Source organism: Hypoxylon fragiforme, assembly GCF_022984875.1.
Source record: "Hypoxylon fragiforme strain CBS 206.31 chromosome Unknown GGS25scaffold_6, whole genome shotgun sequence".
Classification (NCBI taxonomy): Eukaryota; Fungi; Ascomycota; class Sordariomycetes; order Xylariales; family Hypoxylaceae; genus Hypoxylon; species Hypoxylon fragiforme.
The window spans coordinates 3333278-3359439 of record NW_026054761.1 but is presented as its reverse complement, the minus strand read 5'-3'; the positions used below and the strand labels follow the sequence as shown (position 1 = coordinate 3359439).

Sequence of the window (26162 nt, the reverse complement as noted above, 5' to 3'; positions counted from 1 at the left end):
TATTTGCATACATGTACATATGTCCCCAACTAGGACACCTTAACATGATCTTTCGGTGCTACAATCTCCACTAGAATCCGAAAAAGGGGTATGAGGGGCCAACCCGCTCCGATCGAGCCCCGATTCCTTCGTCGCCTATCTACGGAATCTTCCCTCGGATCATGTTAAGCGAGCGTGTCTTACAAAAAAGCCTATAGTCACATTCGCATTCACATGTGCATGATATCGGTGGAATCTATCTTTATGATCAGCCATCCAGGAAGTTCTTCGAATCATTCTTTCCCCCCCTAATCAGCCACTACGTTCTATAATTGGTCTTTAGATACGATTACCGCGGCCCGGTGTATGTAGTCGAAGCCAAGAATAAGAACACGCGACCAATGCGAGATCCAAGATCCATGAGATATCTCCGCTGGTGGCGGTGAAGCTGAGCCAAGTCGGCTCGGCCAATATTGGCAGACTGGGGTCATGCGTCCGTTACTTCAATCAATTCGTGACAGCCCTATTGGACATTTACATAGGTATGCAAGCTACCTATCTGCCAACCTTAGGCTACGCAGGTATGTACTAGGTTAGGTACGCACTCAATGTTGAGCATCGAATACTTTTTCTCCCGAGAACCAAGTTTGTACAACTGTAGCATCTAGGAGTTTATCCGCATCCCACTCCATGTCTACTACAGCAAAATCTGCCGCTTTCCCAACTTCCAACGTACCAGCCCAGTGGTCTGCGAAGCAACTATACGCAGACCCCTCCGTGCCTGCCGTGATAGCTGCCGCCAGTTCTAGGGCAAAGTTCGGGTTCATCCGGTCCGTCAGCTCCGGTTCCCTGGCCGAGCGCCTTGTCGTCGCCGTGTAGATGTTCTTCAGGGGCGCGTGGGGTGCCGTGGGGGCGTCGGATCCCAATGCTAATACGGCACCCCCGTCGGCAAAGTCCTTGTATGCGAATGCGCGCTTGCAGCGGGAGGAACCAAGAAGTTTCGGCCAGGCACGGAGGATTGCCGGGTCGGCATGCACTGGCTGTATGGATGCGGTGATGCCCAATTTGCCTAACCGCGCAGCGTCTTCGGGCATTGTGAGCTCAAGGTGTTCGATTCGATGTCTGCGGCCGGGTGTCGCATTTTGCTCCAGCGCGTCAATCGCGACTTTCACGGTTTTATCGCCTATTGCGTGTATCGCGCATTGCAATCCTGCAGTATCAACTTTCTTGACTACAGGACCAAGCTCTGCCAGGGACCAGAACGGGTCGCCCGTAGTCCCGTTGGAAGAGTAGGGTTCAGAGAGTCCGGCGGTACAGCCATCAATAATCCCGTCACCGATGATTTTGATGCCTACGACACGACAGTTCGGACTTGTATCGGCGTTGAATTGGCTGCTAAGCTCGATTGCGCGATCGACCTGAGCGAGGTTTTCTGCTTCAGTTTTCCGTGGAGTTACAAGCCAATGAACCGCAATTCGGATGGGCAATTTTTCTTTTTCTCGAAGGATTTGCAGAGCTTCCCATGCATTCTCGTCCATTGCCATCTCTACTAGTCCTGTGTAGCCCGATGCATGGTAAGCATCCACTGCCCCTTTCAACGCTGCTAATTTCTCCTCCATCGGCATGACTTTCCCGACATGTGGCCAAGCGATATTAACCGCTGCTGCTTCAGACAAGAGCCCCGTCGGCTTGCCATTTTCATCGCGAAATATCTTTCCGCCTTCCGGGTCAGGCATGTCCTGCACGCCCATCTCTTCCAGTGCAGCGGTATTGCACCAGGTCGAGTGCAAGTCCTTGGAGTCGATAAAGATGGGCCTAGGGTCCAGATCGTCTAACATGCTTGCCAACGCCTCCCCGTCCGTCATGAAGTGCATCCACCCTTTGCACATAATTCTAGCTACGTTGGGGTGCGCCACTGCGAATTCTTTGATGGTCCGTCGGATGTCTTGCAGGTTCTTGCATGCTTCCAGACCCGCCTTCTTGAGGGCCATCCCCAGCATCAGAAAATGCATATGTCCATCAATAAAACCCGGTAAGACTATACGGCCATGCATATCGTGCTTGACGATCTCGGTATCCTTTACTTGTTCATCATTGGCACTTCCCACGTGAATAATCTTACCGGTGCCATCCACAAGCACCGAGTCCGCAAACGAGTGGGCCTCGCCCTTTGCTCCGGACTGGAAGAAACGCCCGTTGTAGAATAAGGCTGCCATTTTATCGCAAGACACCAATACCATAGGTAACTCAGGTTCGTCAGTAATATCGAAGGCACAGAAACAGCGTCTTTTCTTGGTTTCACGATATTGCTTTTGCTCAAATTTCTCGAGGTGAATACTACCCACCTAGGTAAAGTTACCCAAACTCCGCAATCGGCTAATTATCCCACAAGCCAAGATCCCCTCTGTTCACTAGTTTCGTTTTGTATGGTGTCTCTTGTATAGGGCGCAAGCATTACTACCTACCTATAGTTAGGACCTACCTAGGTAAGCATGTACCGGGCTCATTCTGATTATCATTACCTAGTATTCAAATTCATTATTATTTCTTATTTCAAAGACATCATTGAACATGACCAGTTTAACATCAGATTTTATATCCATAAGCCAATGACAGTAGGTAGTTGGTTTAGTTATTCAGGGTTTTGCCCCGCCCCCCTTTTCACCTTTCCCTGTCCGGGTCTTTAAACAATGTCCTGCCTACAATATTGAACCGTGGCTATCCAGCTCTGACAAGTGTTGTATTTTGCCTACCCTCTTCCAACTTAAGTTATCTCCAATTAACAGAAAATTTTATCAATTGGTATCATCTGACCTAGTGGGCGCCCACCAGAGTCATGCCATAGTCAAATCATTTGCACTCTCCATAGTCAGCTTGGCAGCCACTCGCCGCCAGGCAGTGGTCGTCAGTGCTTCCACAGTAGCCACTATAGGTTACTCACGTTAGCGAAACTCGTTCAGGTATAGAAGAAAAAGAGGAAAAGGTGGACGCACGAGAGCGAGCAGCAAGCCTGGTTCCCACCCGAGGGACACCGGTAGCCATATTCACCAACACCATCTTCTCCACAGGTGCCATCGGGAGAGATGGAAACCTTATCGACGGGATCGATGCAGGCGGAGGTCGAGTTCGAGTACTTGCTCTGGCAGCCCACGGTCTTCAGGCAGTACTCGTCGGTCGCGCCGCAGTAGCCGTTGGGCGAGCAGCACTTTATCGCGCTGGGACACGTGTAGCCCTTCTTTGCGCCGGCGCCGTCGTTGCCGCAGGTTTCGTCCGGTGATACTGCTGACCAGACCGCCGTGGCGGCGAGGAGAACGAGAGTGATGGCTGACTTGGTGCCGAACATGTTGATGATGTTGATAAAAAGCGTGGTAGTATTGCGTGTCGTAGAGAGCCCAAGAACACGCTGGCAGTTTCGAGGAGCCAACGAAGCACGTCTTATACGCACACTGATCTCATCTCATCTGCTCATCTAGAGTCCCGATGAGATAGATCTCCGCACACCAATCTAGACAATGAACGCGCGTACGCGTGGCATCCCTGCCGGAAGATCCAACTGGCCGGGAAATATACCTACAGATCAAAAGTTTGATATCTGCCTAGACACTTTTTCTTGGGTTGCGTTGGAGATCTTCAGGGTCGCTACCTACCTAGGTACCCTGAGCAAAAGTACGAGCGTAGGTACTAGGTAGGTAGTAGCTTGCCTGATTTTAGCCGAAGCCCCCCTGAATTCTGGCTCCTCGGGGTGCAACCAATTGAGCGACCTAGAACGGCCGGTAGAGTAGGTAAGGTAATGCCCGCCGTCGGTCGCGACCACCGGCGCGGCATGTCTCTTATCTCTGATTAATATCGCGCGTGGGATCACCGGCGTGTTTTTGGGGTCCTTCTAGATCACGCCATTCGCCGAAATCTAGGAGATCTTGGGGAGTTCCTTGATGTCGTGTTCGGCTGCCGGAATGGCGCGGGTAGGTAGGTAGATAGGTAGGTACTTAGGCAGAACGCGATTGGGTAACGTGAGACGCATGTTGGAAGATATATTGTATAGCTCAGTACCTGAGTGACATTGACTTGGAACAGAGGAGGACTTTCTAGTTTCTAGGTTGGGTGAAGGGTGATCTGGGACTTTACTTGCGACCTAGATCGATCGTGCATCAGCTCGCATCCATGGATCTTTCCCAGACCTCGGGGACTCAGTCGACTTGTTATTCGAACATGTCCTGGGAGAAGAGCTGGTGGGATATGCATCTGTGTCTCAAGCCTACCTACCTACCTAGACAACGTGTTTTTACACACAGCACGATTTAGTGTATTTAATCTAGATACTGACGTTGTAATGCATGCCTGATACGCAGAATACGACAACGTATATCTTCTACCTACCTACCTACCTGCATAGGTATTCTTCTTCTCACCGTGCTTGGTTGGTATCAGAGTCTCGGTCGAGTCGAGTCGAGTCGATTGGAAGAGTTCATACAGGATATAGCTGATACCTAGTCGGGATTACTGTAAATACCCAAGCAACATTGCACCTAGATACGTATGAAATGGCCTGCTTCTCTTGCCTCCTCCGGTGGCCTTGCTGCTGATGATTTGTACCTACCTACACACCACCACCCACGTCTCTAACCTACCTACCTAGTCAATAGTAGCCCTACCTACACTTGGCAAGGTATGTATGTAAACGCAGTCAAGTTATACGAATCAAGGTACCTACATACTAGGTAGGGTATCTGCCCAACCTAGTGTTTACTCAAATCTCTAATCTTTAAATCTCCTCTTGAATACCTACCTACTACATGTAGTACCTTCTTTACCTGGATACCAAATACGTACCTACATAGGTCCCGTGACATGTCAGGTGGGTGGGTCTCAACACCATGGTATGGGGCCAAACGGGTATTTATATGGGTCTGAATAGCCTCAAAAAAAAAAGCTTGGTGTGCGCCAAACTATTCAAAGCCCGCTAGTACAATTCGATTTGATAGGTACCTTATCTAAGGTTAGGTAGGTACCTAAGTAGTAAGTATGCTGCTATATTACATATTAATTTGTTTTAGTCATTATCAGATTCTTCATGGGATGCATGAAGTGCACCAACATGCCGTCAGTACTCTCCCCAAAGCCCTTCTAGTTCCGTTATTTTTTTTTAATTCTCTAGGGTAAGAATGAATGGACTTGCTCGTTCATTCGTTTTTTCGTTTCGGCAGGATAATGATGGTATTACCAACGATGCAAATAATTAGATTCCAGATCTAGACGATGTCAATCCGTCGAATCTCCTACCGGGTCGATGTTCTTTCGGCGCTTCTCCCCACCCCCTAGCCCCCATTCATGCGCTGCTTGTGCGATTTCCAAAGCCGCTAGCTCGATCTGTCTTGCCCGGGAGAGGCCGTCATTTCCCCCATTTCCCCTCTTCGCTCTCAGCGTCTTTTCCACCAAGTCAAGTACTTCCAGGTGGTCTGGGGTTGAGGCGAAGGACCGCCTCATTTGGCTTGGCGTGTGTGTTCTCGAAGGATGATTTGGCGTTGGAGTGTTTGTCCGCGAAGGCTGACTCGGTGCCGGGGAGGGTAATTGCGTGCGGCATTCTTCCGTCCGCCCCGCGTACAGGCAGTTGCTGCATGTTGACTTCAGCTCCACAGTACCGCCAGCTATACTCGGGTCCCGAGGTTCCCGAGGTTCCCATTCAGCATCCATAACAACACATCCGGGCGAGATCCCCTGACCCCGCTGGCAATAAGTACACCGCGACTGCTGGGAGAGCATCATGCCCCTCTCATACAGCATGATGGCCTCGACGGTGCGGGCTGAGCTCGCATCAGGTTTTTCACGACTGTTGCGCCGCCTCCAGGCTCTTCGAATTGATAGGCCTCCAAGTTGTCGTATAGCTGGTGTTCTCGCACTTCCAGATGGCGGGAGGCATATGGGATCGTAAACGTAATCCCAGACTGCTGGCGCCTTGGCAGCTTCTCTTAGGTCTCGATCAATGATATCCATGGCCTCCCAATAGCGGTCCCTCATCTCGTACCCGTCGATGCTCTCGGAGCGGCGTCTCGGTCGCCTTCTAATAGGCTTGGCCTTATCATCGGGAGTATCATCCCTGCTGACAACTTCAGGGTGCACGCTGGACTCTGGCGGGGTGTCTAGAACATGTCGTTCTGGAAAGGTGTCGCTGGTGTCAGAGCTGCGAAGGGTCATGCGAGCGATGTATTTTGCATAGGCCATGTTCAATATTTTTTGACCAGAGACGAAGAAGTTGTTGCGTCGAAACGAACAACATGGGGGCGGATGCCCGGTATTAATGATATGGGAGGCAAAAACCGGGCCATTGGAGACAGCTGCATCGTGCGTGTTCTCGGTAAGGAGCAGAAAATTCGTGGCTATTCGCGATGGGATCTTAGTTGATGGGGCCCTCTCGTTTTAGTTACTAAGGTTGGGTAGTGAACGTAAGTAAGTATTAGGTGTTCTTGGACTCCAGCAACCGAACTCGGTCAATCTGAATAGATGGATCCTGGTACCTAAGGAACAACGCCATTTGTGTGTCGTTTAACCCCTGTGCGGTGGCATACTTTTCACCTGCCCACCTAGGTACCTCTAGTTTCTAACAGTACTACTAGTAGTAGTATACATATTTATTTTATTGGGTAGCCAACTGGATTCGAGGTTTTTTATCATGATAATATATCCCCTGTTATTTGTTTTCTTTTCTTTTCTTTCGGCAAGGCCGTGGAATGCTTCTCGAGCGTTCTACAAGTTGTAAGAATAACTTCATGTCGTTTAGAAAAGGGGTTCACTCCAATCGTTAAAACAAGATAGTCAAGTGACAATAATAAAATGGTAGGTAACCCAGGAAAGTACTTACCGAGAGTAAGAATAGCACGAACGGGCAGTCGGTAAAGCCCCCCTTAAACATTGCATTGGGCCTTTGGGGTAAGAATAACCCCCACGAAGAAAGCAAAATAGCTGGCAGTCTAGACCGAAAGACCTCCTGGGTGGAGTATATCGGGGACATTCCGCCGCCATAGAGGGTTTACACTAACCCCATAAATCGTGTAGCTGCGTGGGGTCTTGGGGTTTTGGAGTTCAAACGCTGCTTTCTCATGACCTGACACGTTTATAGGCGGGTGGATATTACCCCATCTTGTCTTTTGTATATTTAGCGTGGGGGAGGTAAAAACATTTAAGTTAACATTGAATATTAAATACTCGGAGTTGTAAGTTAACATTGAAAATTAAATATAATGTATTGTATTGTACAATACCTAGTACAATACCTGATAGTTGGGCTAGAGTGTGCATCATTGGGCAATTGGAGTGTACATTCCCCACGTCCAAAAAGGGAAATAACAAGGGTCCAACCACCAATGAGGTCGGAAGGAACGCTGAGCCTAGCAATGAGTCTTAAAGTTGCTATGTACCTGCTGTTCCATCTCCTTCACCCAGGGTAGGTATTGTAACTCTATCATCACTTTCATCACTCTCATCACTCGTCATTTTACTCAGTTCCTCACTTTCAACAGTCATTCGTTTACTTTCGGGTATCTTTTTCACGACTTTCTATCATATACTGTTCATAGATGATCGCTGCCATTCGATAGCCCTTTTAAATGTTTATTTTTACCTAGCTACATACTTGCTCAACATGTCGGGCTTCTTCCAAATTCTTGGTCCAGCCCACCCGCCTCAACCCGGCCAACAGCAAACTGTACCCATAGCCGAAGAATTAGATATAGAGCTGGATGACTTGAACGCCGACGGCACATCTGCCGCTGCACCGCCATATAGTCCCCAAGCTGCACCAGCAGATGGACCCGCCAATGCACCCATCGATGCAAACGCAGATGTAGCTGGCCACGTAGCCGGCGACGCATCCGACGGTGTACCCGCTCCGCCACCGAATCCTGCTGAAGACATTGATCCCCATCCGCCCGATCCGCCCCCCGCATACGAACCCCCGGCCATACTCCCGGGGTTGCATATCCCGGGGATAGACAGGGATAGATATGAATTTTTAAAGAAAAAGCTGCCCAAAATGATCGATAGATCACTCCTATCATTCTGTCTTTTGGCATGTTAGTTTCCCTGATAGCCACCACGCGTTGTCGAATGTGCCAAGTAGGTGCCATGTTACGATCCGGTTTGTGCTGATGGTAAACCCTACTATAGCTTTGTTGGTTCATATGGATCACCTGCTCTTCTCATACTACAAGCCATATTTCCGGTACTTTCTACGCTTCAGCGAAGATCAATACCAGGTTCGTTGTCTCCAGACTAGAAATGTCAGGTCAATGGCATCTAACTTACACATTCCTAGGAAATCGAGTTGGCGAGAGCAGTCAGCCTTGTTGTGGCACAGAGTAAGTCAATAAAATTACCTGGAAAATTCTGACGGTATATAAAAGCTAACACCAAGGCAGTTCCAGCGACTCTCGCCCTAGTCTCGGTCAAAAGGCCAGCGCACTAGTTGTGCGCGTCATTATGTGTCTGGGGATTAATCCAAACGGCTCTCAGCACAACTTCCAGTTCTGGCACATTTCTCTTTGGCCATGTAGTCATGGGAATCACAGAATCGATGTTTTTCGTAAGTGCCCCTCCTGGTGTTCCAGAAACCATACAGTACATAATCTTACTAGCCTCTCTCAGCCGGGCTTCCTATTCATGCTGTCTTGCTGGTACACCCGTGAGGAACTCGGCAAGCGAATCGCTCTTATTCTTTCTATGTGGCCGGCGGCCCGAATGCTCGTGACCTTGGGCGTCCTCGCAGATCCTTCTCTTCCTGAAAGCATCTTCCCGCCAGAGGCGCTTCGCACACTATACGTGTACTACCTAAGAGCGTCGGGGCTGACGGCCATTGTTGGTGCGGTGGGAATGTGTCAAACATTGCCCAACGTTCCCCAATCCACTACGTGGCTTAACTGCACCAACCGTCAAGTTGCGCTGGGTCGCTTGGCGGAAGAGTATGGATGGGCTCACCCGAATTACTACGAAGATAAAGGACCTTGGTGGTTCCATTCTGTCGTGGGTTTCTGCCGGGCTCTTCGAGACGTCAAGATGTATATCCTCGTGAGTCTCCCCTCTCGAGATCAAAGTATGGAATCATTTACTGATAATTCCATCACCTCCCAAAGGCTATATTATGCTTTTGTGTTTCATTTCCGCTACACACACTGGGATCCCTGAGTCTCGTGCGAGATTTGACCGATACCATGATCAGCGACAAGATTTATATTGACAGTATTTCTGTGGTGCCCTACGTAAGTTAATCCTAGTGGATTGTATGAGGGAAATCTAGGAGCAACATCAAAGCTGATCAAATATTTAGCTGTTGTGCCTCATAGCCTTGGCCTTAAGCGCCGGCTTCGTCGACATGACCAAAACTCGGCGTTGGGCCATGATTCAAATAGGCCAAGTGGTGGCAGTATTCGGTGCCATCCTGGGCTCTATGGTCATCGCCATCGCCATTGCTTTAGCCGAAATGAGTAATACAAACGTTCCGCCCAGCAAGAGGTATCCACAGAGCCTCTACATAATGCTCTCGCTCGCCCTCCCAGGCATGTTCGCCACTCTACCCGCAGCCTACTCTCAGCTCCTGTGCTGCCAGCCCTTCAACCGCACCAAAAGAGCATCGGTCATCGCGCTCGCGTGCGCCTTCACCAGCGCCGGGAACGCCATCGCTATCGGCACGTCCCTCGTCATACAGCCCAAGGAGTACCCGCACGGACTCCTAAAGCCACTAGAACCGTTCCTGTGGATCAGCATCACCGCCGTCTTGTCGCTCATCGCGGGCGTTATTCTGCTCTTCATATTGAAGGAGGCTAATCGGTGGCTGGAACACTACAAGCAGGAGGTGTTGGAAAATGTGCAAGTTGGGCACAATGGCGGCAGGTGGACGGTCAAGGGGTCTGAGTTTGAGGATCCGGCCAATACGTTTCGGTTTTATACGTGAGTTTATGACTTGAGGCTGAGGCTGGGTTGGACTTTTTTGCAAGCGGTGTACTTGGTAATGCATTTAGTTGGCTTGTGGTGGTGATGGTGGCTGGGCGGGTTTTCATGGTTGGGTTTAGTGTACCTATTGAGCGCCGGTGTTGGAATATTTGTTTATAGCGAGATCCTTTGGGTTAGAGGTTAGAGGTTAGAGGACTTTTGCTTCTTACCTAGGAGGTAGGTATACCTAGGACAGTATTATATAACATGGACAAGCGCATTGTATGTATGTATGTACGTGGATCAAGCATCTAACCTTCACTTCATGGTACCTATCACACTCTCGCTGACCAGGTTATACGGCATACATATTGTCAGTTACTAGGTAAAATTAGGCACCGTAAGCTTTTTCATTTCATTATTTTGTATTTTTGTTCTTTGTTTTATTCCTTTCCTCCTGGGTAGGCTGATGGGTAGGTTCCTTGAGAATGCTAGCTAATCCTAACAAGAAACAACCCCCTTTATTGGGGGGGGGGGGGGGGGGGGGGCAATACCTTCACCGAGAACTTTTTCCCTTTTTGGCGAGAACTCGAAGTTAGTTAAAGATAAGATCTATCTATCTATCTATCTATCGAGGTGATGTGGTGAATGAAGGTAAAACTGTAGGGGTGCCTGGACTAAGATAGGTAAGAGTTGGTTTTGGATGGTAACCCTCCATCACTCGTGCGTGTTGTTTGTTTGTTTGCGCGGGGTAGGTGTACGGTACGGTACGGTACGGTAGGGAGAAATGAGTGAAGGATGTGAGGGTAATCAGATGAATGAATTCCTTCTGGGACCCAACGTCAATGGGCAGTTTCGAGTACCTAGAAACAATTCAATCGACCACCTTGCAGCATGCTCGCTACGGGGAAACTGCGCGGTATGGCACCCCCCCTAGGTTAGGGTGTTTGTTTGGTATGACCCTCTCACATTCTGTAAACGTCAGCATATCATCCTCATTGCTAGTATATCAGACGACGAGTCAGAACTTACCTCAGAAGCGGGCTCAATCCCAGCAACCTCATGCAGTTCCCGACCACGATCCGCGCGGCGTCATACAACGCCATTCTCGCAATCTTGAGCTCCGGCTCGCTGCCTACGACTTGCAAGTGATCGTAACTACTGCTGATCACATGCGTCAGTCTGAATAGGTAAGTCACCACCGTTGTGGGCTCGAGCGTGCGAAGTGTGTTCTGCGCGACATCGGGCCACTGCGCCAGTAACCGCACGACGTTGATGGCGTGTGCCTCCGTTAGAAGAGATAGGTCGGCGTTGGCTAGTTCCTCGTCCGTCACGTTGGCGCGGCGTTTGATCGACGAAAGTCGGGTGTGCGCATACTGTAGGTACGGGCCGGTGTCACCTTCGAAAGAGGTCATTACGGCCAAGTCAAAGGTATAGTTGTTACCCCTAATTGCCAGCAATATCAGCTTCTATTCATCCATGACATGATTTTATTTGTACGAACCTTTTCCCACTCATGTCCTGAGTCATCACACTGCTGATGCCAAGAGTATCAGCAGTGCCCTCGGGGTCTTCGACTTGGGAATATTTGGCCTCGTTCTTCCGCATAACATCGTGCATATGGTCGGCACAATCTCTCAGAATATCATCCAAGCTGTTTAGTTCCTGTCGTTAGCTTATTTCTCAGTAAGTACATGAGTTGGTCATGGAAACGTACAACTTTACAGTACCCCTCCGAGTACTCATACCCAGGACAAGGCCAAAGTTGATGTGCTGGCAGCGCTGTGCAATGTCCTTGTAGCCGAGCAAGTCGATGATCTTGAAGAGCTGCTGGAGATGGAGGTCTTGCTGACTGGCTACGACGTAGATCATGTGATCAAACTTGTACTTCTCGTATCGGCCTAGTAGTTCGGCGATATCCCGAGTGAGATACAATGCCGTGCCGTCCCGCTTCCGGATAACCGTCTTGCCAAGACGCTTTCCCTCTTTACCCGGGATCAGTTCGGTAAAGTCGACAAGGACAGCGCCCTGGTCTTCCTTCGTGATGCCCTTCTCGGCCATCTCCTTGGCTACTTTCTCCATGGCCTCCTCCGTGACCTGACTCTCGCCACTGTACTCGTCGAACTTGATATTGAGTCGGGCGTACGTGGCCTTATAACGGACGATACTCAAGTCCCTAAAGCGTTTCCACAACGCGACAGCGGCCTCGTCCCGATCTGTCATCTTTCTGAAGTACCGGCGGGCTTGCTCATCCAAGCTCTTCGCCACGAGTTCAGTAACATCCTCACCCGCCTTCTTCTTTTCTTCGATGGCTGCATTTTCCGCTTCCTTTTCGGCGCTTATGCGGACGTATAGGTGGAAAAGATGGTTGATGGGGTCCTGGTTTAGCGCATTCTCGTCTCCATGTCTCTCGTATGCCAGAGCCAATAGACCGTATTGCTTACCCCAGTCACCAAGATAGTTGATTCTGGTGACATCCCAGCCGGCCCCCTCGTAAAGATTTGCTAAGAAACTGCCAATGATGGTAGACCGGAGATGTCCAGCGTGAAAGGGCTTGGCGATATTGGGGGAGCTGAACTCGACAACGATGCGCTTCTTTCCTTGGCTAGGATCCTTGGGGTCTCTCATACCAAGGAAGCGATTCCGGCCATAGTCCTCACCGAGTTGCCGGATCATGGGAACAATTGTTTGTGCTAGGGGTCCACCCCTGGTGAAGAAGCCTAGAAAGTTGCCAGCAGTAACCGGCTTCTCGAATAGAGGGTCATCCTCGGGGAACTGTCAAGGTGGTAGCAAGAAAAGGTTAGCCTCTTTTGTTTCCAATATTATACTATATACCTAGTAAACGGCGCATCATATTCACCTTCGCTGCCCATTCGGCTCCTAATGCGTCTGGCTTTGCGCCCTTTATCCGGAGGGCGGGAATAGGCAAAAGGAAGTCGCCCTTGTCTAGAGTGTTGGTCCAGGATAGAACAGGGTAGATCTTGTCGGAGGCGACACCGGTGATGGGGGCTAGGATTTCGGCAAGATGAACTCGATATAGATCGAATGGGTTGACTTCGGGGTGTGTGGTAGGATATTTCTCGGAGATAGAGTCGAGTGTGAGGTTATTGAGTTTGGACAAAAGCGTGTTTAACGTATCGGCGGGGGCCATGGTGCCAAGGGCGCGTCTCTGGGAGACGAACAGGCGGCGGGGTGAAGTAGGAAAGGTATTGAGGTTGAGGTTGAGGTTGTGGTTGGAAATGTGGTTATAGATTTGGATCTGAGAATGATCGGCAATTGGAGAATTGAATTTATTTGAGCTGGTAACGCGAACAATCGTTCTAGGGCGTAAATACCGGCCGATATTCATGAATATGCGATTCCGATAATTTTTGAGATCTCCTGATTTTTTAGTTCAAAATTTCGAAATTCTTTACAACAGTAAAACTTATTGGCGGTTTTGTCTGACTCATAGTAGGAAAATACTTACTACATATGTATGTACTGTTACAGTACGTACCTAATCCTTGGGCAGTTTTACCCCTCCCCCGCGCTCATTTTTTCCTTCGTTTTTTATTAATTCGTCCCCCTTGTAACTATGCGGGAAGGATTTAAAAGATACATGTAGCAGGTACCCGTACCTGATGTCATGTCATGTGCCATTTCTGTCGCTGTGTACCTACTCGTACTTGTCCAATACAACAACATTGAATGTATCATATATGTGAGGTATTATCTGCCAGCCCAACTCACTTGTCCAGATAATTCTACCTGGTATAGATGTATGCAAAGCATGAATCCTCCATGATGCCCAATGCTTTTTTAATATTTTTCATCGGTCCCAAACATACTTCACTCTAGAGTGATAACTAAATATTATTGGATTCTGAACCCTTCTGCAAAATCGGTGCCTGTGCCTTATTCCGCTACAGGAATTATCATAATTATCACAGGCAAATCCAGCGCAGCATAATTCTCACGCCTTGGAGATCGAATCCGAACGTGGATACTTGCTGTAGTTTTCCAGTCGACGAGCCCAACGATCTTATCATTATCGACAATGCAGTTGGACCGCAAAACATCATTGTGCATAAAACACAGATCGGGGTCTTCCTTGTTATCCTCAAAAATGATATCTTTCTCAACTTCTTATATACCGCGATGATGCACGGGATCCGGATCCGAAATAATGTACGATCGACCACTGATCTCACTTGGTGGAGTGATCGTACGCGGCTTCTGTAACATTTGCCGTGCTTGTTCCTTGAAGGAAGCTTTCTGAGACTGGGAGAGGTATTTCCAGGCGACTTTTAAACCGACGCCGGGAATCCTCTTCTGTACAAATACAGGCCGTCCTTTCATCTGTCGGCAAAGAATTAGGGACCTACATTACTAAATACCGCAGTCGAACATACCTTAGAAGCAAAATAGACCTGGGGAACTTTGATATCGCCTAACACCGTTTTTGATAGACAAACAGCCCCTACTTCGTTTGTATCGGCGTACGAGTAGTCGCGGCAAGATCGCCGGCCCTTAGGTGTTACCTTCAAGTGACTCGGCTTGAGCCTTGATGATTACGCTTCCAAGAGCAAAGACATCACGTCCTCCTTCATCGCTTTCATAGATCCGGTTGAGTTCCGTGCATTTTGCAAGCACCATCGACCAGTAATCGAGTGACTCTGGCGTCGTGTTGTTGAAATGCTTCGCATCGGGTTTGAAGTCATTGGGACGAGGAAGATATCTGCCGTATAAAGGTACATCCGCGTACTTATCATCTTCTGATATTTTGTCGGGATCGGACTCGTATGGATTTATAATGCTAGTTGCGTCAATGTGGATGATTGCGTTAAGCAGGAGGAATGGGAGAACAAGGGGAAAATACGTGATTCATGTTATCCATCCGAGGAGTGTTTGCAAATGCATGGAACGTGGCGGTTTGCCTGTAGAGTCTGAGTATCACGACTCCGATTGAGGCTCAGTGTGTGGCGGCGAGTTATAAACATTGAAAATGACTTGGAAAGGAAATAGTTAACTTTCTCGTATTGAATATGAGTTCGAAATCGATTTATTGCAAGATCCATTCTCTAGTCCTTGATTTGCCTTGACTAGACTTATGTAGCGACATCGAGGAATGCCAACAGACTAACTAAACATAGACTGCCACCATTATACAATATGATCAAGCCGAGCCTCTGCGTTTATACCGCAAACACAATAGTATGTATGTATGTATTCTATTGGTTCGACTGAAGGACCAATGAAATTACTCCCGCTGCAGTATCTTGGGCTATCTATTTTATGTTGATATGTCGATCTGACTTATAAAAACACGGAGCTGTTCCTCACGACAGTATATACTCAGCTTTCAACATTCAGATCATAACCTCTTTCAGTATCAAGTCGAGCACCTGAACTAGGTTAATAGAGCTAGCGGTGTGCTCTTTACTAGCGATTTGAGATCTTATTGTGCTCTTTCTTTCGACTGATTCACCTTAATATGTAGTATTCGCTTAACCTAGCTTGCTTTCGTGATGCTTGCCTAGGCATATCTTATGTTTTGCTATATTAGCTTTAGCAACAGCAGTGTTTCTAGCTCTCCCCTTTTATTTGATTCAAATGCTGGAGTTTGGGTCATTGAGTCTTCCATAAGTGTACCTGGTACACAATCAACAGATTATAGACTACTTATATCATAAGGCCGATCCGTTTACGTATATCAACAGAGAAGAATTTAAGAAGCCCCATTTGAATGATCGAAAGTCAAAGCTTAATAGAATTAAGGAAATTAAGGAAATCGAGGGTAATATGCCTAATGATATATACCTAACCTAGTACATATCCTACATTACCCGGAGCGGGGATATAAAGAGATCTAAATATGAACATATAATATACGAAGATACGTAGGTTGGGAGGTTGATGTATGACGGGACTTCGAGAAATTTGAGAAAATTAACAACGTATCAATCCCATATTCAAGCTATGTACTACCTAGCTTTAATTTCCAACTATTTACTTAAACATCCAATCGAAAAACAATGAAGCCAAAAGACGCCTTGTGGTATGGAGACTCTCCACCTATATGTATATATATATGTATATATGTAGGTAGGTAGTATAGAATAGCAACGGGGCTACGATATTAGATAATATTGTATTGATTTAAATAGGGGAAGCAGCACGTTGATTTTCCATAGCAGTTGGATGAGCAAATTATCATTTACTTATTAGTCCATCATCTGCTAATCATTTCGTCCGGTGGTTATATATATTATATATTCTTCGATAGCAACCGACATCACGTATCCGTTGGCTACGAGGGTATTTGACTGTAAGAAGAAGGAGAAAGACCATGGTAGTGGAAATCTTGTCCATCTATAAATATCCTTTGTATCACTCCTCGAATATTTCGAAGCACGACCATCTTGATCGATGTATCAAAACGAATATATATATCAACAAATATGTAAGTAGTACTGTGTATGCACTAAAGAAGTAGATTACGATAGTGAGACATAGACGTCAGTCACATGTAGTTAAATAAAAGCGGCGTGTTTTAAGAGCCGGCACTTGCCTTGCCATACCTATTACATACCAGCAGCTGGTCCCTACCTACCCTAGGCAATATCTACCCTAGGCAGGGTAAGTTATGACCAAGAAAACAAGTCGCGGTTCCACCCTTGCCGCGCTACTCGACTGGAAACAGTGGAAAGAGCTTTCAATTTAGGTTATTACCACAGGCAGACAGGCAGGCACAAACATAAGCACAACTCATAACTTACGTACCTTTAGGACCTACCCCAGGCTTACCAGTCAATTAATTACATACATAACCAACTCCCAGTCACGATTTAAGTTGAACTAACGATTAACAATCACAACTTGAATTAACAATCATAACCAACTTTGATGTACTGTCATCATCTAACGAGGACCAACGATCTCTAGGACTTAAACCAATATTCCATTTCTCACCATTTCTCACCATTTCTCACCAGTTTGGTTAGAGATCTTGTCTTTGTCAACATCCAATTGAACCCTTAAGCTTGTTGCTTAGTCTATCAAGCTATCACCATGTCCGGGCTCCTTAACTCCATCAATACTTGGAGAACCAAGTCGCCTGCACCCAAACCTGTGAATGGGGACAAAGAACCACGCGGCACCAAGCGCAAAGCCAAGGGAGACCCCTACGATGATATAGATGATGGTAAGTTCTCACCTAGCATGTACGCGACTGATTGCCTTTCCTTTCTTTTCCTATCCTTTCACCAACTTCACTAGCTTTAAGCTTTGCCAGCTACACCAACCAGATCAACTGGATCTCTTCTTTTCGCGCCGACTGTCCTAACCGGTGCAAACAAAATAGACTCGGTTCAGAAAAAAACACCCTCAAACCAGCGTACCCGATCGCGCATCTCTTCTGAAATTCCAAGCCCCGCCGCAAAAAGTCGGCCGTCCTCATCAGCCAAAACCAATAACAGTAAGTACATGAACCGATCCAAGCTCTTTGTTTGATGTTGCTCACATGCAGGACAGAGCGCCGAAGCCGTTCGATGGGTGCCCGAAAGAACGATATAACCGATGCAGCTGCCAACTTAGCTCGTGCACAAGAGCCAGAAGCTGCAAGACTACAGCCGCAAGAAGAACTTGAAGATAAAGAACAAGAGGGAAACTTAACAAAGAGCTCCATGGTTCCCGTAGCTGATATGGGTGTTCCTGGTAAGTACCCATTCCTTTCCCTTTGCCTACAGCCCTGCGCTATTTACCTATAGTGTACTACGTGGTACTCCGAATGGTCACTTACTCATATTCTTCACGCCGCACAGACCTTTCTAGCGAGGATAATGCTAGCACAGCCGTTCCTCATGGTGACACCACTGACCACCCCAAATCCAACGGCAAGACTCCCACGAAAGTTGTGAAAAAGGGCAAGGCAAAGGCAACTGCAACTGAGCCTGAAGAAGACGAGGTGCATTCCAAACCAAATGGCATTGCCGAAGCAGAAGAGCACGAAGTCCATGCTATTCTTGAACACCGTATGGCAAAAGACCGCAGCGGTAGAATCGAAGTTTTGATCCACTGGGCTGGAGAGGGAAAAGAAGAAGCGACATGGGAACCTGAGGATGAGATACAAAGGGGTGCTGAGGACGTACTCTATGCATACTGGAAAAAACAAGGTGGCCGGATGAACGCCTTGTTTATTAAACCTAAGAACGCACCGACCGAGATCTATCACGTCTTTAAGATCCTACAACACAAAAAGAAAAATCGGGGTGGCTTCGAGATGGAGGTTCAATGGGTCGGTCATCCAGCCACAGGAGGCGAAACCTCATGGGAGTCCGAAACAAAAATGAGAAAGGTTGCACCGGATGGGCTGAAGGAGTATTGGGAGAGTGTCGGTGGCCGCGACAAATTCCTGGCTAAGCGTGGTCGTGCGAAGAAGCAAAGGACCGAGTGATGGAGTGATGAAATGATGAAAGGTTTTCCATCTTAGCACATGAGTGCTGCCTATTCACCAAGTAGGCATTTGTTTGCTTGTACATATGTTTCTCCCATTTATTTCCGGAGACGGAGAGGGCATGAATGAGGTTCGCGATTGCATCACACGGCGTTAAGACGGGGGGCAGACGAAGGAAACGCATGGTTTTAAGGCCCGCGGGGAAAGAAAAAGTTTCGGGAAGTGGTTCGGTGAATTATTTGATTCTTCGCTTTGCGTTGCTACCTGGTACTGATATTATCAAGTCGTCTTCATATAGGGGATTGGTAGTGGCGTCGCATAAGGTCGTCGATATGTCTAGATGCTACGCGGTATACCTGGACTAGGTATACTAGGTATACTAGGTATAGTACTATGCATTTAGCACTTATACCAGAGATCATACGTCATATCTTTTACTTCGCAAAGTATGTAGTTTGATGTTTTTATGCACCTTCCGTCCCTTCATAAATAGTATATAATTACATTACGTAATTAGTTATTCCCACGAGTACTACTAGTAGTAAGCGAGTACATTAGTAGGTAAACTAATTTTCAGCTTTCCTGTTTTCGATTTCGCTTCCTTTGATTGTTCTTTCATCTACCAACTACTACTAGTAGTACGTAGTATCATTTCCAGGCATCACTTTACCGGGATATTTTGACCTATTAATCTCTCAGTGAGCTCTATTATTATTGCAAATTTGGAGCCATGGCCATCAGCCTGCGCCTCAATCATTCGACCCCTATCATCCAACTGTCAAGGGATGTAGGTATTAATATCATCGTGCCCCTCGGCTACCCGAGGAGGCCTAATTTGAGCGTGGACAATATATCCATACCTCCCCGAACTTCACATGGTCCTTAGTAGATAGGGCTCGAGAGAAGAAAATATAAAAACGCATTAATGATATTCGAACTCCAATACAACAGTCACTGTCTTTTATTGAGGTGACAGTCCATGAATCACGAGAACGATTGGCCGTGATATATTATTACCAATACAATCGCTACACATCTACGTAGCCTATACCCATGCCGGCAACCATGAACGACTCACGGTCAGAAAGGAGGCTATTGGCTAAGCCTTCGAAACCCTCCAAACCAAAGGTCATTAGAACTTTGGGTTACCTGTGAGTCGAGGTTTTTTGGTTCGATAGTGACTAACCAACGCCACTCTCCAAGCCGGGTATCAATACTAACTCCAGCTCAGTGAGCGTTATGAAGCAGCCTTGATCTCGTTAGACCTATATCGCAATTCCATCCTGACGTGCCGGTACACAGTACCTCCGGCGCTGCTTATGGTGGATGGCTCGCATGACAAGATAATGCACAGGATCGAGGCGGCCATGGCCCGTGTTATTTTAGATCATCCCATGCTGCGTGTGGGAATGCGCGGCGCAAACTCCCGGAAACCTGCTTTTGTGGAGCTACAGAGTATTGACTTCAGTCAATTAGTGGAATGGCGCACTTTTAGCCCCGAGGCTGAAGATTACGAGTCCGACCTATGGGCTTTTATCCAGGCCCGTGTCGATGAAAAGCCTACGCAGCTCGTTACTCTGCCAGGTTGGCGAGCGGTCGTGCTACGCGTTGAAGGTACAAGGTTTGTCGATATCATGATCGAGTTTGGGCACGCACACTTAGACGGCATGTCTATCAAATTATTCCACGAGGAGATGCGACGGTACCTTAGCAGCTACCACGACAACGATGACAATTTGCAGATAACACCAGAAGGGTTCCAGGATCGTGTGCTCACAATTCCAGTAGAGAAGCGGAGAGACCTACCGCCGCCAATGCATGAACTATACAAGTTCTCCTTCACCACAAGATATACACTGTCAACCCTTTGGCAAGAACTCAAGCCCGCAGCGCTGCATGAGAAGACCGGCATGGAAGCTGACTGGGCGCCCATCCGCGCCCAGCCATTTGTTACGCTGAGCCGGGTCTTTCGCCTCCACGACAGCTTATTACAAAATATACTAACTAAGTGCCGCGCCCATAATACTACGCTTACAGGCCTCCTGGATACCCTCTTAGCCGTCATCCTTGCCTTGAGACTACCGCCAGAGAACTCGCGTGGGTTCATAGGAAACACTATTGTAGACCTGAGGCCCCTTATACGGAAAACGTCGAAATACTTGCAGAGAACCAACATCGATCCGAGGCATATCATGGAGAATATACTCACGACCGTCGACCATGAGTTTAGTCCGGAGCTGGTGGCTCTTATAAGAGCGAAGGCGGAAGAAGCCACCAAGGAGATGGAGGGGGAAGGTCACGAACAGGTTGAAGAGAATACCAGAGGGGCGGGAGATTGGGAGCAAGGTTACAAGATGCTGGCACTCGAGGAATTCGTCTGGCTGGCGGCAGCACGTGTTCGCGCCGAGATACAGGCCAGATTAGACGATGGCACAAACGACAAGACGGGTCTATTGAAGTATATCTCGGACTGCCGCACCCTACACAAGGATACGATGAAAAAACCTCGCGCACTAACGTATAGCGTTTCGAACTTGGGAGTCATCGACGGGGCTCCTCCTGTCGTGGCGAAAGGGAAAGAAAAAGAGGGCAGCGTTAAGCAGGAAGGGAACGTAGAAAGAAAAGAAGACGATGAAGATAGGTGGACCATCGAGCGCGCTACCTTCTCCCTCAGCGCCGAGCTCCCCCAATCCGCATTCTTGCTGTGTCCGGTGAGCGTCAAGGGGAAGGAGCTATCTATGTATCTCTCCTGGCAGGACTGCACCATCGATGCTGAGCTTGGAGACGCGGTGACGGCGGACTTGGAGACGTGGCTGAGATTCTTTGGGAGGGAAGAGGATTGAGTACGGGATGGGATGTATATACCTGTAGCGTGTGTTTTTTGACTCCGCGGGATTTGCTTAGGCGTTTGTTCAGGGGTTTGCTCAGGGGGGGTTGGTGGATTTGGGTAGGGTAGGGGATGGTGTTGGCGTGGTCAAAAACAACTTGTCTTGTCGGAAAATAGCTAGCGCTGGAGGTTAGATACTTGGTCTAGTTTAGTGGAGTATTTACAAAAAGAAAAAAAAGAACATCCATGGATGTAGTGTTTACTACCTATCTGTGTAGGTTTGGGTGTTGTCGGTATTTAGATTCATAGTGTATATATAATAGCTCGTCTTATACGACGAGGATATAATTACGTAATATAATATTTTATATGGCGGTAGGTAGGGGTTTACTACCGCCATAGACATTATAGCTTTATCGTGAAGCGAGTTGAATGGAGTACTTGGTTTTAAGGATATAGCCTGGTAACCTGCTTGGATTGGTAGCTCGATGGTTATTATTCTGTCAGTGACGCCAAAGAGATATATGTATGTATGTGTGTATGTTGCAATTTGTTTTGCGAATGTTGCCATCGGTAGTGGGCAAGTAGATAGGCAGGTAGGTATACACAGCAGGTGAGTAAGAAGCTACCTGGGTAGGAACATACATACCGAGCCACGTGGGAACCTAGATTACTCATGAGTGCATAGGGAGTACCTATAAGATCTTGATCTCATGTAGATAGGTGTGGTTCTTCATCTAGTGGATAAGTACTAGGTAGGCATGAGGCTGGTGGGATTTGGAACCTGCGGACTTCTCTCAGGCTGGTGGTGGTGGTTGGTGGTGATGTGATGGGGGAATAGAATAGGGGTGCTACGTCAGGGATGGTGTGGAGGAATGCGGAGAGTGACTGACATGATACTCTTCTCTTTGGCGATTTGTGAATAGCTACATACCTAGATTATGTCACCTGTAGAGAGAGGTAGGTATAGGATCTGTGTAGAGGTGGAGATATGTATGTACTGTATATTCATCAGTTTACCTTGTCAGGGGAAATACCTCTCCGGAGGTATGTAATACAAACAAACAAGACGAGCAGCTTAGGATGTGGTAATTCGGATACAAGACAAGATGTTACCCTAGGCAGGCTTTCATGCTGTGACTCTTCCTACCAGGAGCTCGGGGTTGGCATTGCCCGGATACATACAGCCTCTCCCTCCCTCCCTCTACGAAACGCAACTATTTTTGAAACCCTAGACTTTCACCATGTACCTAATCTAGGTAGGCTGTGGTTAGGTACTTCCGACCTATTCCCGCCTTGTTTCCTTTGTCTGTTAGTCTCACCGTTGGGAAAAAAACCTTTAAGCAGCTTTGCACGTTGGGGGGGAGGGGGCTCCACGGAGAAATCCTTCCATGCTTGGCAGATAGATGCAGACCATAAATAACCGTGGCCGAGGAGTTGAGGGATCTAACGGGTAGGTAGGCAGGTAGCACCTATTCGGTTGGTCCTTGGGTTAGGGCTGTAAGAGGAGGGACGTCAGAGCAGCTGATCATTTATACAATCCCCGAACCTACTACGATTCCTACCTAGGTAGTGTAGAGAGGTATCTAACCTTACCTATCTATTATAGGGTTGTAAGGTATAATAGCATCTGGATGTGGTTCACGATACTACCTACCAGGCTGCTTGCTATGCTACTACATACCACCCCCCGTGGTTTTCCATTTGCGTATCGAGGTACATACATTGGATATGCATGCACCATCCCGCAGCGCTGTTCAATAAAACACACGTAAACGTTATCAAATAGTCTGACGATGTACCGGTTCACGAGGAATGGGAGCAGTTGTGTGCTAGGAATGTAGGTATCGTTGACCCTGCGATGTACGTATCACGTTGGCGCCGTCGTACATACAACTTGCTCAGCACCATTGATGCAATTGTGTCCATCTTCAATGGGCCCTCGGAACTCTTTTTGTGAGCGATGAGCAAAGAAGCATGTTAGAAGTGAACATGGAAGTAACCAAGTCGAGAATGGCTCCTCTGTTCCTGTTCTGATAAGAGCTTCATGACGTGGTAGGCTATTAAAGTCCGAGGAATGTGATAGATCTTACCGGCAGCGAGCGCGGGGTGGACATTGCAACGCTGAGGATGTTGAAAATAAGTGCCCATATAGAAAATAAAACAAAAATCGACTGAGTCTTATGAATAGCCAGACCATATTGCCTAGGTATTCAAGCTGTTTGAGACTTTGCCTTGTCAAAATTCTAGAACTCCGTCAAGAAGAGCAATGATAGCAGTTCATCAGTGGCAAAGCAGTTCCGTGAAATGGATGGCGGGCGAATGATAGGCAAAAGGCTGGGAGAGAGCTGCTGCAATGCAACGATAGCGCATGCATAAAACTGTCGTGCAGCCCACGGAGCCCGGGAGCGTAGCAAGCCTACATACAGTATTGTACATACATGCCTAGGTTAGTATGTAATGTAATGCATATGTCGTATCCTGGACCTAGGGGGGTGGGCGCTCGAATGAAAAATAGCTCACGTTCTGAAGTAGTGTAGCTCGTAGCTGTCGTGGGGGGGGGATTGTAGCAGCAGCTCGAGGTGTTGGATGGGGTATGGATTGGATCATCGGCAGCAGAAGCACCCGTCGCGAACCCAAATCATCAATGCATAGGTAGGTAAAAAGAACGTCGCGCCGGACGGCTGCAGGGTTTCCAAAGCGCGGAGAGGAAGCCGCGTGAGAAAATGAGAAATGATAAGATGACACGACTACTAGGTTAGATAATTATAGGTGGTTAAGGTATACATACACTACAGTACTGTATGTACCAGTTGCTGTTGCAAATCATCTTTGTCCACCAAACTTGCGGTCATGTCATGGTCCAGTATTCTAGGGACAGGAATGATAAAACAAGAGGCCACATGGGAAGATAAAAACAGGGTCTTCTCGACCTGGCGTCATATGATGCTGAAAGGGGGCAGAAGGGGGGGGTGAGGACAAAGATCCATGGAACCATGGGATGTTTCTGGATGTTTCTGATCGACAGGCTAGCAATAACGCATAAACCTCTCACCTTCTCAGCTGAGAACTTACCACTTTTGTGTTGGTGAAAGACTTACTTCAATGGGAGTTTTAGTTAATATGTAGTTCTAAGGTTAGGACTTTTGGTCATGCTCATAAAACCTACTAAGGCAACTTAGGTAGATAAGAACTAAAAAATGCCAACCTAAAGATTTATCATGGTAAGCATCTTGGTTCCTTTGAGTACTGCGTAAATCAAGTAAAATAAGGGTTCTTTTGCGTGACTTGTGCGTATACTGTGTTATAGTGCATACATACCTCCTATCTAATAGACTAAGGTACATACCGTAGTGTACTACTAGGTAACCTAGGCTGTCTGAGGGAACATCAGTGGCCAAACATCGAACTTTATGTCCCTTTTTAGCTTCTTAATCTGGCATTGTGTACCTAGGTTAGTAGGGACTAGGTAGAGAGTGTGGTGAGACAGGGCGACATCGCGCTGAAAAGGCGCAAACCCCGCACAAACAGCGCATTGCTATCTTTACCACTCATTGGTCCAAGAGCTCTGTGGGCGCCCCGATCCGGAATATCCCTAAAGGCCCACTCTTCGAACCTCTCGACATATAAAAGTTGGCAGCACTTCCCTTCCGTCCGTCACTTTTTATTTTGTTTTTTTCACACGCTCATCCATCTTAACGATACAGATCTATTACAAGATCAACCTGAACGAAACATCCTCTTTCAAACCCCAACTCAAACAAATCAACCATCAAAATGAAGGGCGAATGCAGCTGTGCTGATAACTGTAAGTTTATCTCGACCCTTGTCAATATGCCGATTTCACATTTGCGTACCCCGCTATCACATTCACATTTATCGTGACAGATCAAGATCTTGTACAAGGCTTGATCCTTCTTCACTTCTGTCACTATTTGATATGCTACGATAAATCAAATAATCAATACATGGATGCTAATCAATATTCTTTTCACAGGCTCTTGCGGTGCTGACTGCACTTGCGGCAAATAAGCAACCAACATTCTACCATGAATCAATCTGGCTCCTGCACGCCTGTTCTCACTTCACGCCTACGCCAAAGATAAAGCAGCAACAACAACAATGTCATTAAATTTTGAGTAACGCCTTGGATCATCTATATCTTGGGTGTCGCTCATCACCATGATGCTACTACATACGATCATGGTTATCGGAAGGTCTTGAATCTCGAGAAAGCTGGATTAATGGGGGAATGGGGGAGGGAGAAACGTGTTGTAGCTTGTAGCTAATCGCTAGCTGCACTTTTTTTTATTGCGAGATGCACTCTTTATGTAACTTCATAAATTGACTCATCATTTCCGCGTATCTCTATCATCTGTCTACCGATCGTGATTTTATCAATCAAGTCAAATCTCGTGAAATCAATCATCTACAAAGCTGAGGTAAAGCTTCAAACATTGAATGCTTGCAATTTTTGTGACTCGAGTACCGACCTTTGCTCGAATACCCTGCCAAGCGTAGTCCCACCCGCAGCGGGTAGAATGGGTTGTTGATCTCGGGTCCAATGACGCCAATTTAATGCGCTCATTCCTGAAACCAATAAATCGTCGTACAATTCGAATAACACAAAAGCTGTGGTGGAACACACACAACACCTCCCAGGTCGGATGGATGACGCTAACTAATTGGAAGTGTTCAATACCTAACTACCTAAGGTAGCGATACTTTGGCATACATAATGGGTACTCTAGCTAGACACGCAGCAGATTTTGAATGGTCTAAAATAATTGGAAAACTTCAATGAAATTTGATCTCCAGCTGTAATTGTAATTAATTTAATTGATAATACCCGAACTCCCTAATCTTCATGGAAGAGAAACACAGAAATAGGAGACTGGGAACTCGGCATATTAGTCATCAGCCCCGTAAGCAATCAACCGGGATTGGCGACTTCCTGTCCTACCCCAGCGTGCCGTTTGCCATCTCCGCATCCGAAACGTG

General features: G+C 47.3%; 7 protein-coding genes across 7 annotated transcripts; 3 read left to right on the top strand and 4 right to left on the bottom strand.

The window, feature by feature from the left end:
- Positions 1-584: 584 nt before the first annotated feature.
- GGS25DRAFT_532829 (amidohydrolase family-domain-containing protein) lies at positions 585-3904 on the bottom strand (the record flags this gene model as incomplete). The annotated part of the gene is made up of 2 exons (XM_049265622.1): positions 3001-3904; positions 585-2188 (listed from the first exon to the last, which is right to left on the bottom strand). Exons 1-2 carry the CDS (start codon positions 3320-3322, stop codon positions 585-587), a joined length of 1926 nt encoding a protein of 641 aa, XP_049116148.1. The 5' UTR covers positions 3323-3904.
- A 1015-nt stretch (positions 3905-4919) lies between these two features.
- Positions 4920-6866, bottom strand: GGS25DRAFT_497276 (uncharacterized protein). Its single transcript, XM_049261606.1, has one exon. The coding sequence runs from the start codon at positions 6196-6198 to the stop codon at positions 5239-5241; it is 960 nt and encodes a 319-aa protein (XP_049116147.1). The 5' UTR covers positions 6199-6866; the 3' UTR covers positions 4920-5238.
- A 749-nt stretch (positions 6867-7615) lies between these two features.
- GGS25DRAFT_523272 (major facilitator superfamily domain-containing protein) lies at positions 7616-9919 on the top strand (the record flags this gene model as incomplete). The annotated part of the gene is made up of 8 exons (XM_049264400.1): positions 7616-8045; positions 8140-8228; positions 8288-8330; positions 8391-8436; positions 8497-8554; positions 8617-9036; positions 9102-9227; positions 9296-9919. The coding sequence occupies 8 exons, from the start codon at positions 7616-7618 to the stop codon at positions 9917-9919; spliced, it is 1836 nt and encodes a 611-aa protein (XP_049116146.1).
- A 1006-nt stretch (positions 9920-10925) lies between these two features.
- On the bottom strand, positions 10926-13048 carry GGS25DRAFT_514904 (arginyl-tRNA synthetase; the record flags this gene model as incomplete). Its single annotated transcript, XM_049263031.1, has 4 exons — positions 10926-11343; positions 11402-11551; positions 11615-12672; positions 12758-13048. 4 exons carry the CDS (start codon positions 13046-13048, stop codon positions 10926-10928), a joined length of 1917 nt encoding a protein of 638 aa, XP_049116145.1.
- A 977-nt stretch (positions 13049-14025) lies between these two features.
- GGS25DRAFT_523270 (uncharacterized protein) lies at positions 14026-14767 on the bottom strand (the record flags this gene model as incomplete). The annotated part of the gene is made up of 4 exons (XM_049264399.1): positions 14026-14238; positions 14292-14329; positions 14421-14676; positions 14759-14767. The coding sequence occupies 4 exons, from the start codon at positions 14765-14767 to the stop codon at positions 14026-14028; spliced, it is 516 nt and encodes a 171-aa protein (XP_049116144.1).
- A 1703-nt stretch (positions 14768-16470) lies between these two features.
- On the top strand, positions 16471-18858 carry GGS25DRAFT_497266 (uncharacterized protein). The gene is made up of 4 exons (XM_049261605.1): positions 16471-17083; positions 17243-17356; positions 17413-17595; positions 17703-18858. Exons 1-4 carry the CDS (start codon positions 16951-16953, stop codon positions 18332-18334), a joined length of 1062 nt encoding a protein of 353 aa, XP_049116143.1. The 5' UTR covers positions 16471-16950; the 3' UTR covers positions 18335-18858.
- Positions 18859-18910: 52 nt separating this feature from the next.
- Positions 18911-21564, top strand: GGS25DRAFT_497262 (uncharacterized protein). The gene is made up of 2 exons (XM_049261604.1): positions 18911-19485; positions 19566-21564. The coding sequence occupies exons 1-2, from the start codon at positions 19388-19390 to the stop codon at positions 21175-21177; spliced, it is 1710 nt and encodes a 569-aa protein (XP_049116142.1). The 5' UTR covers positions 18911-19387; the 3' UTR covers positions 21178-21564.
- The last annotated feature ends 4598 nt before the right edge of the window (positions 21565-26162 follow it).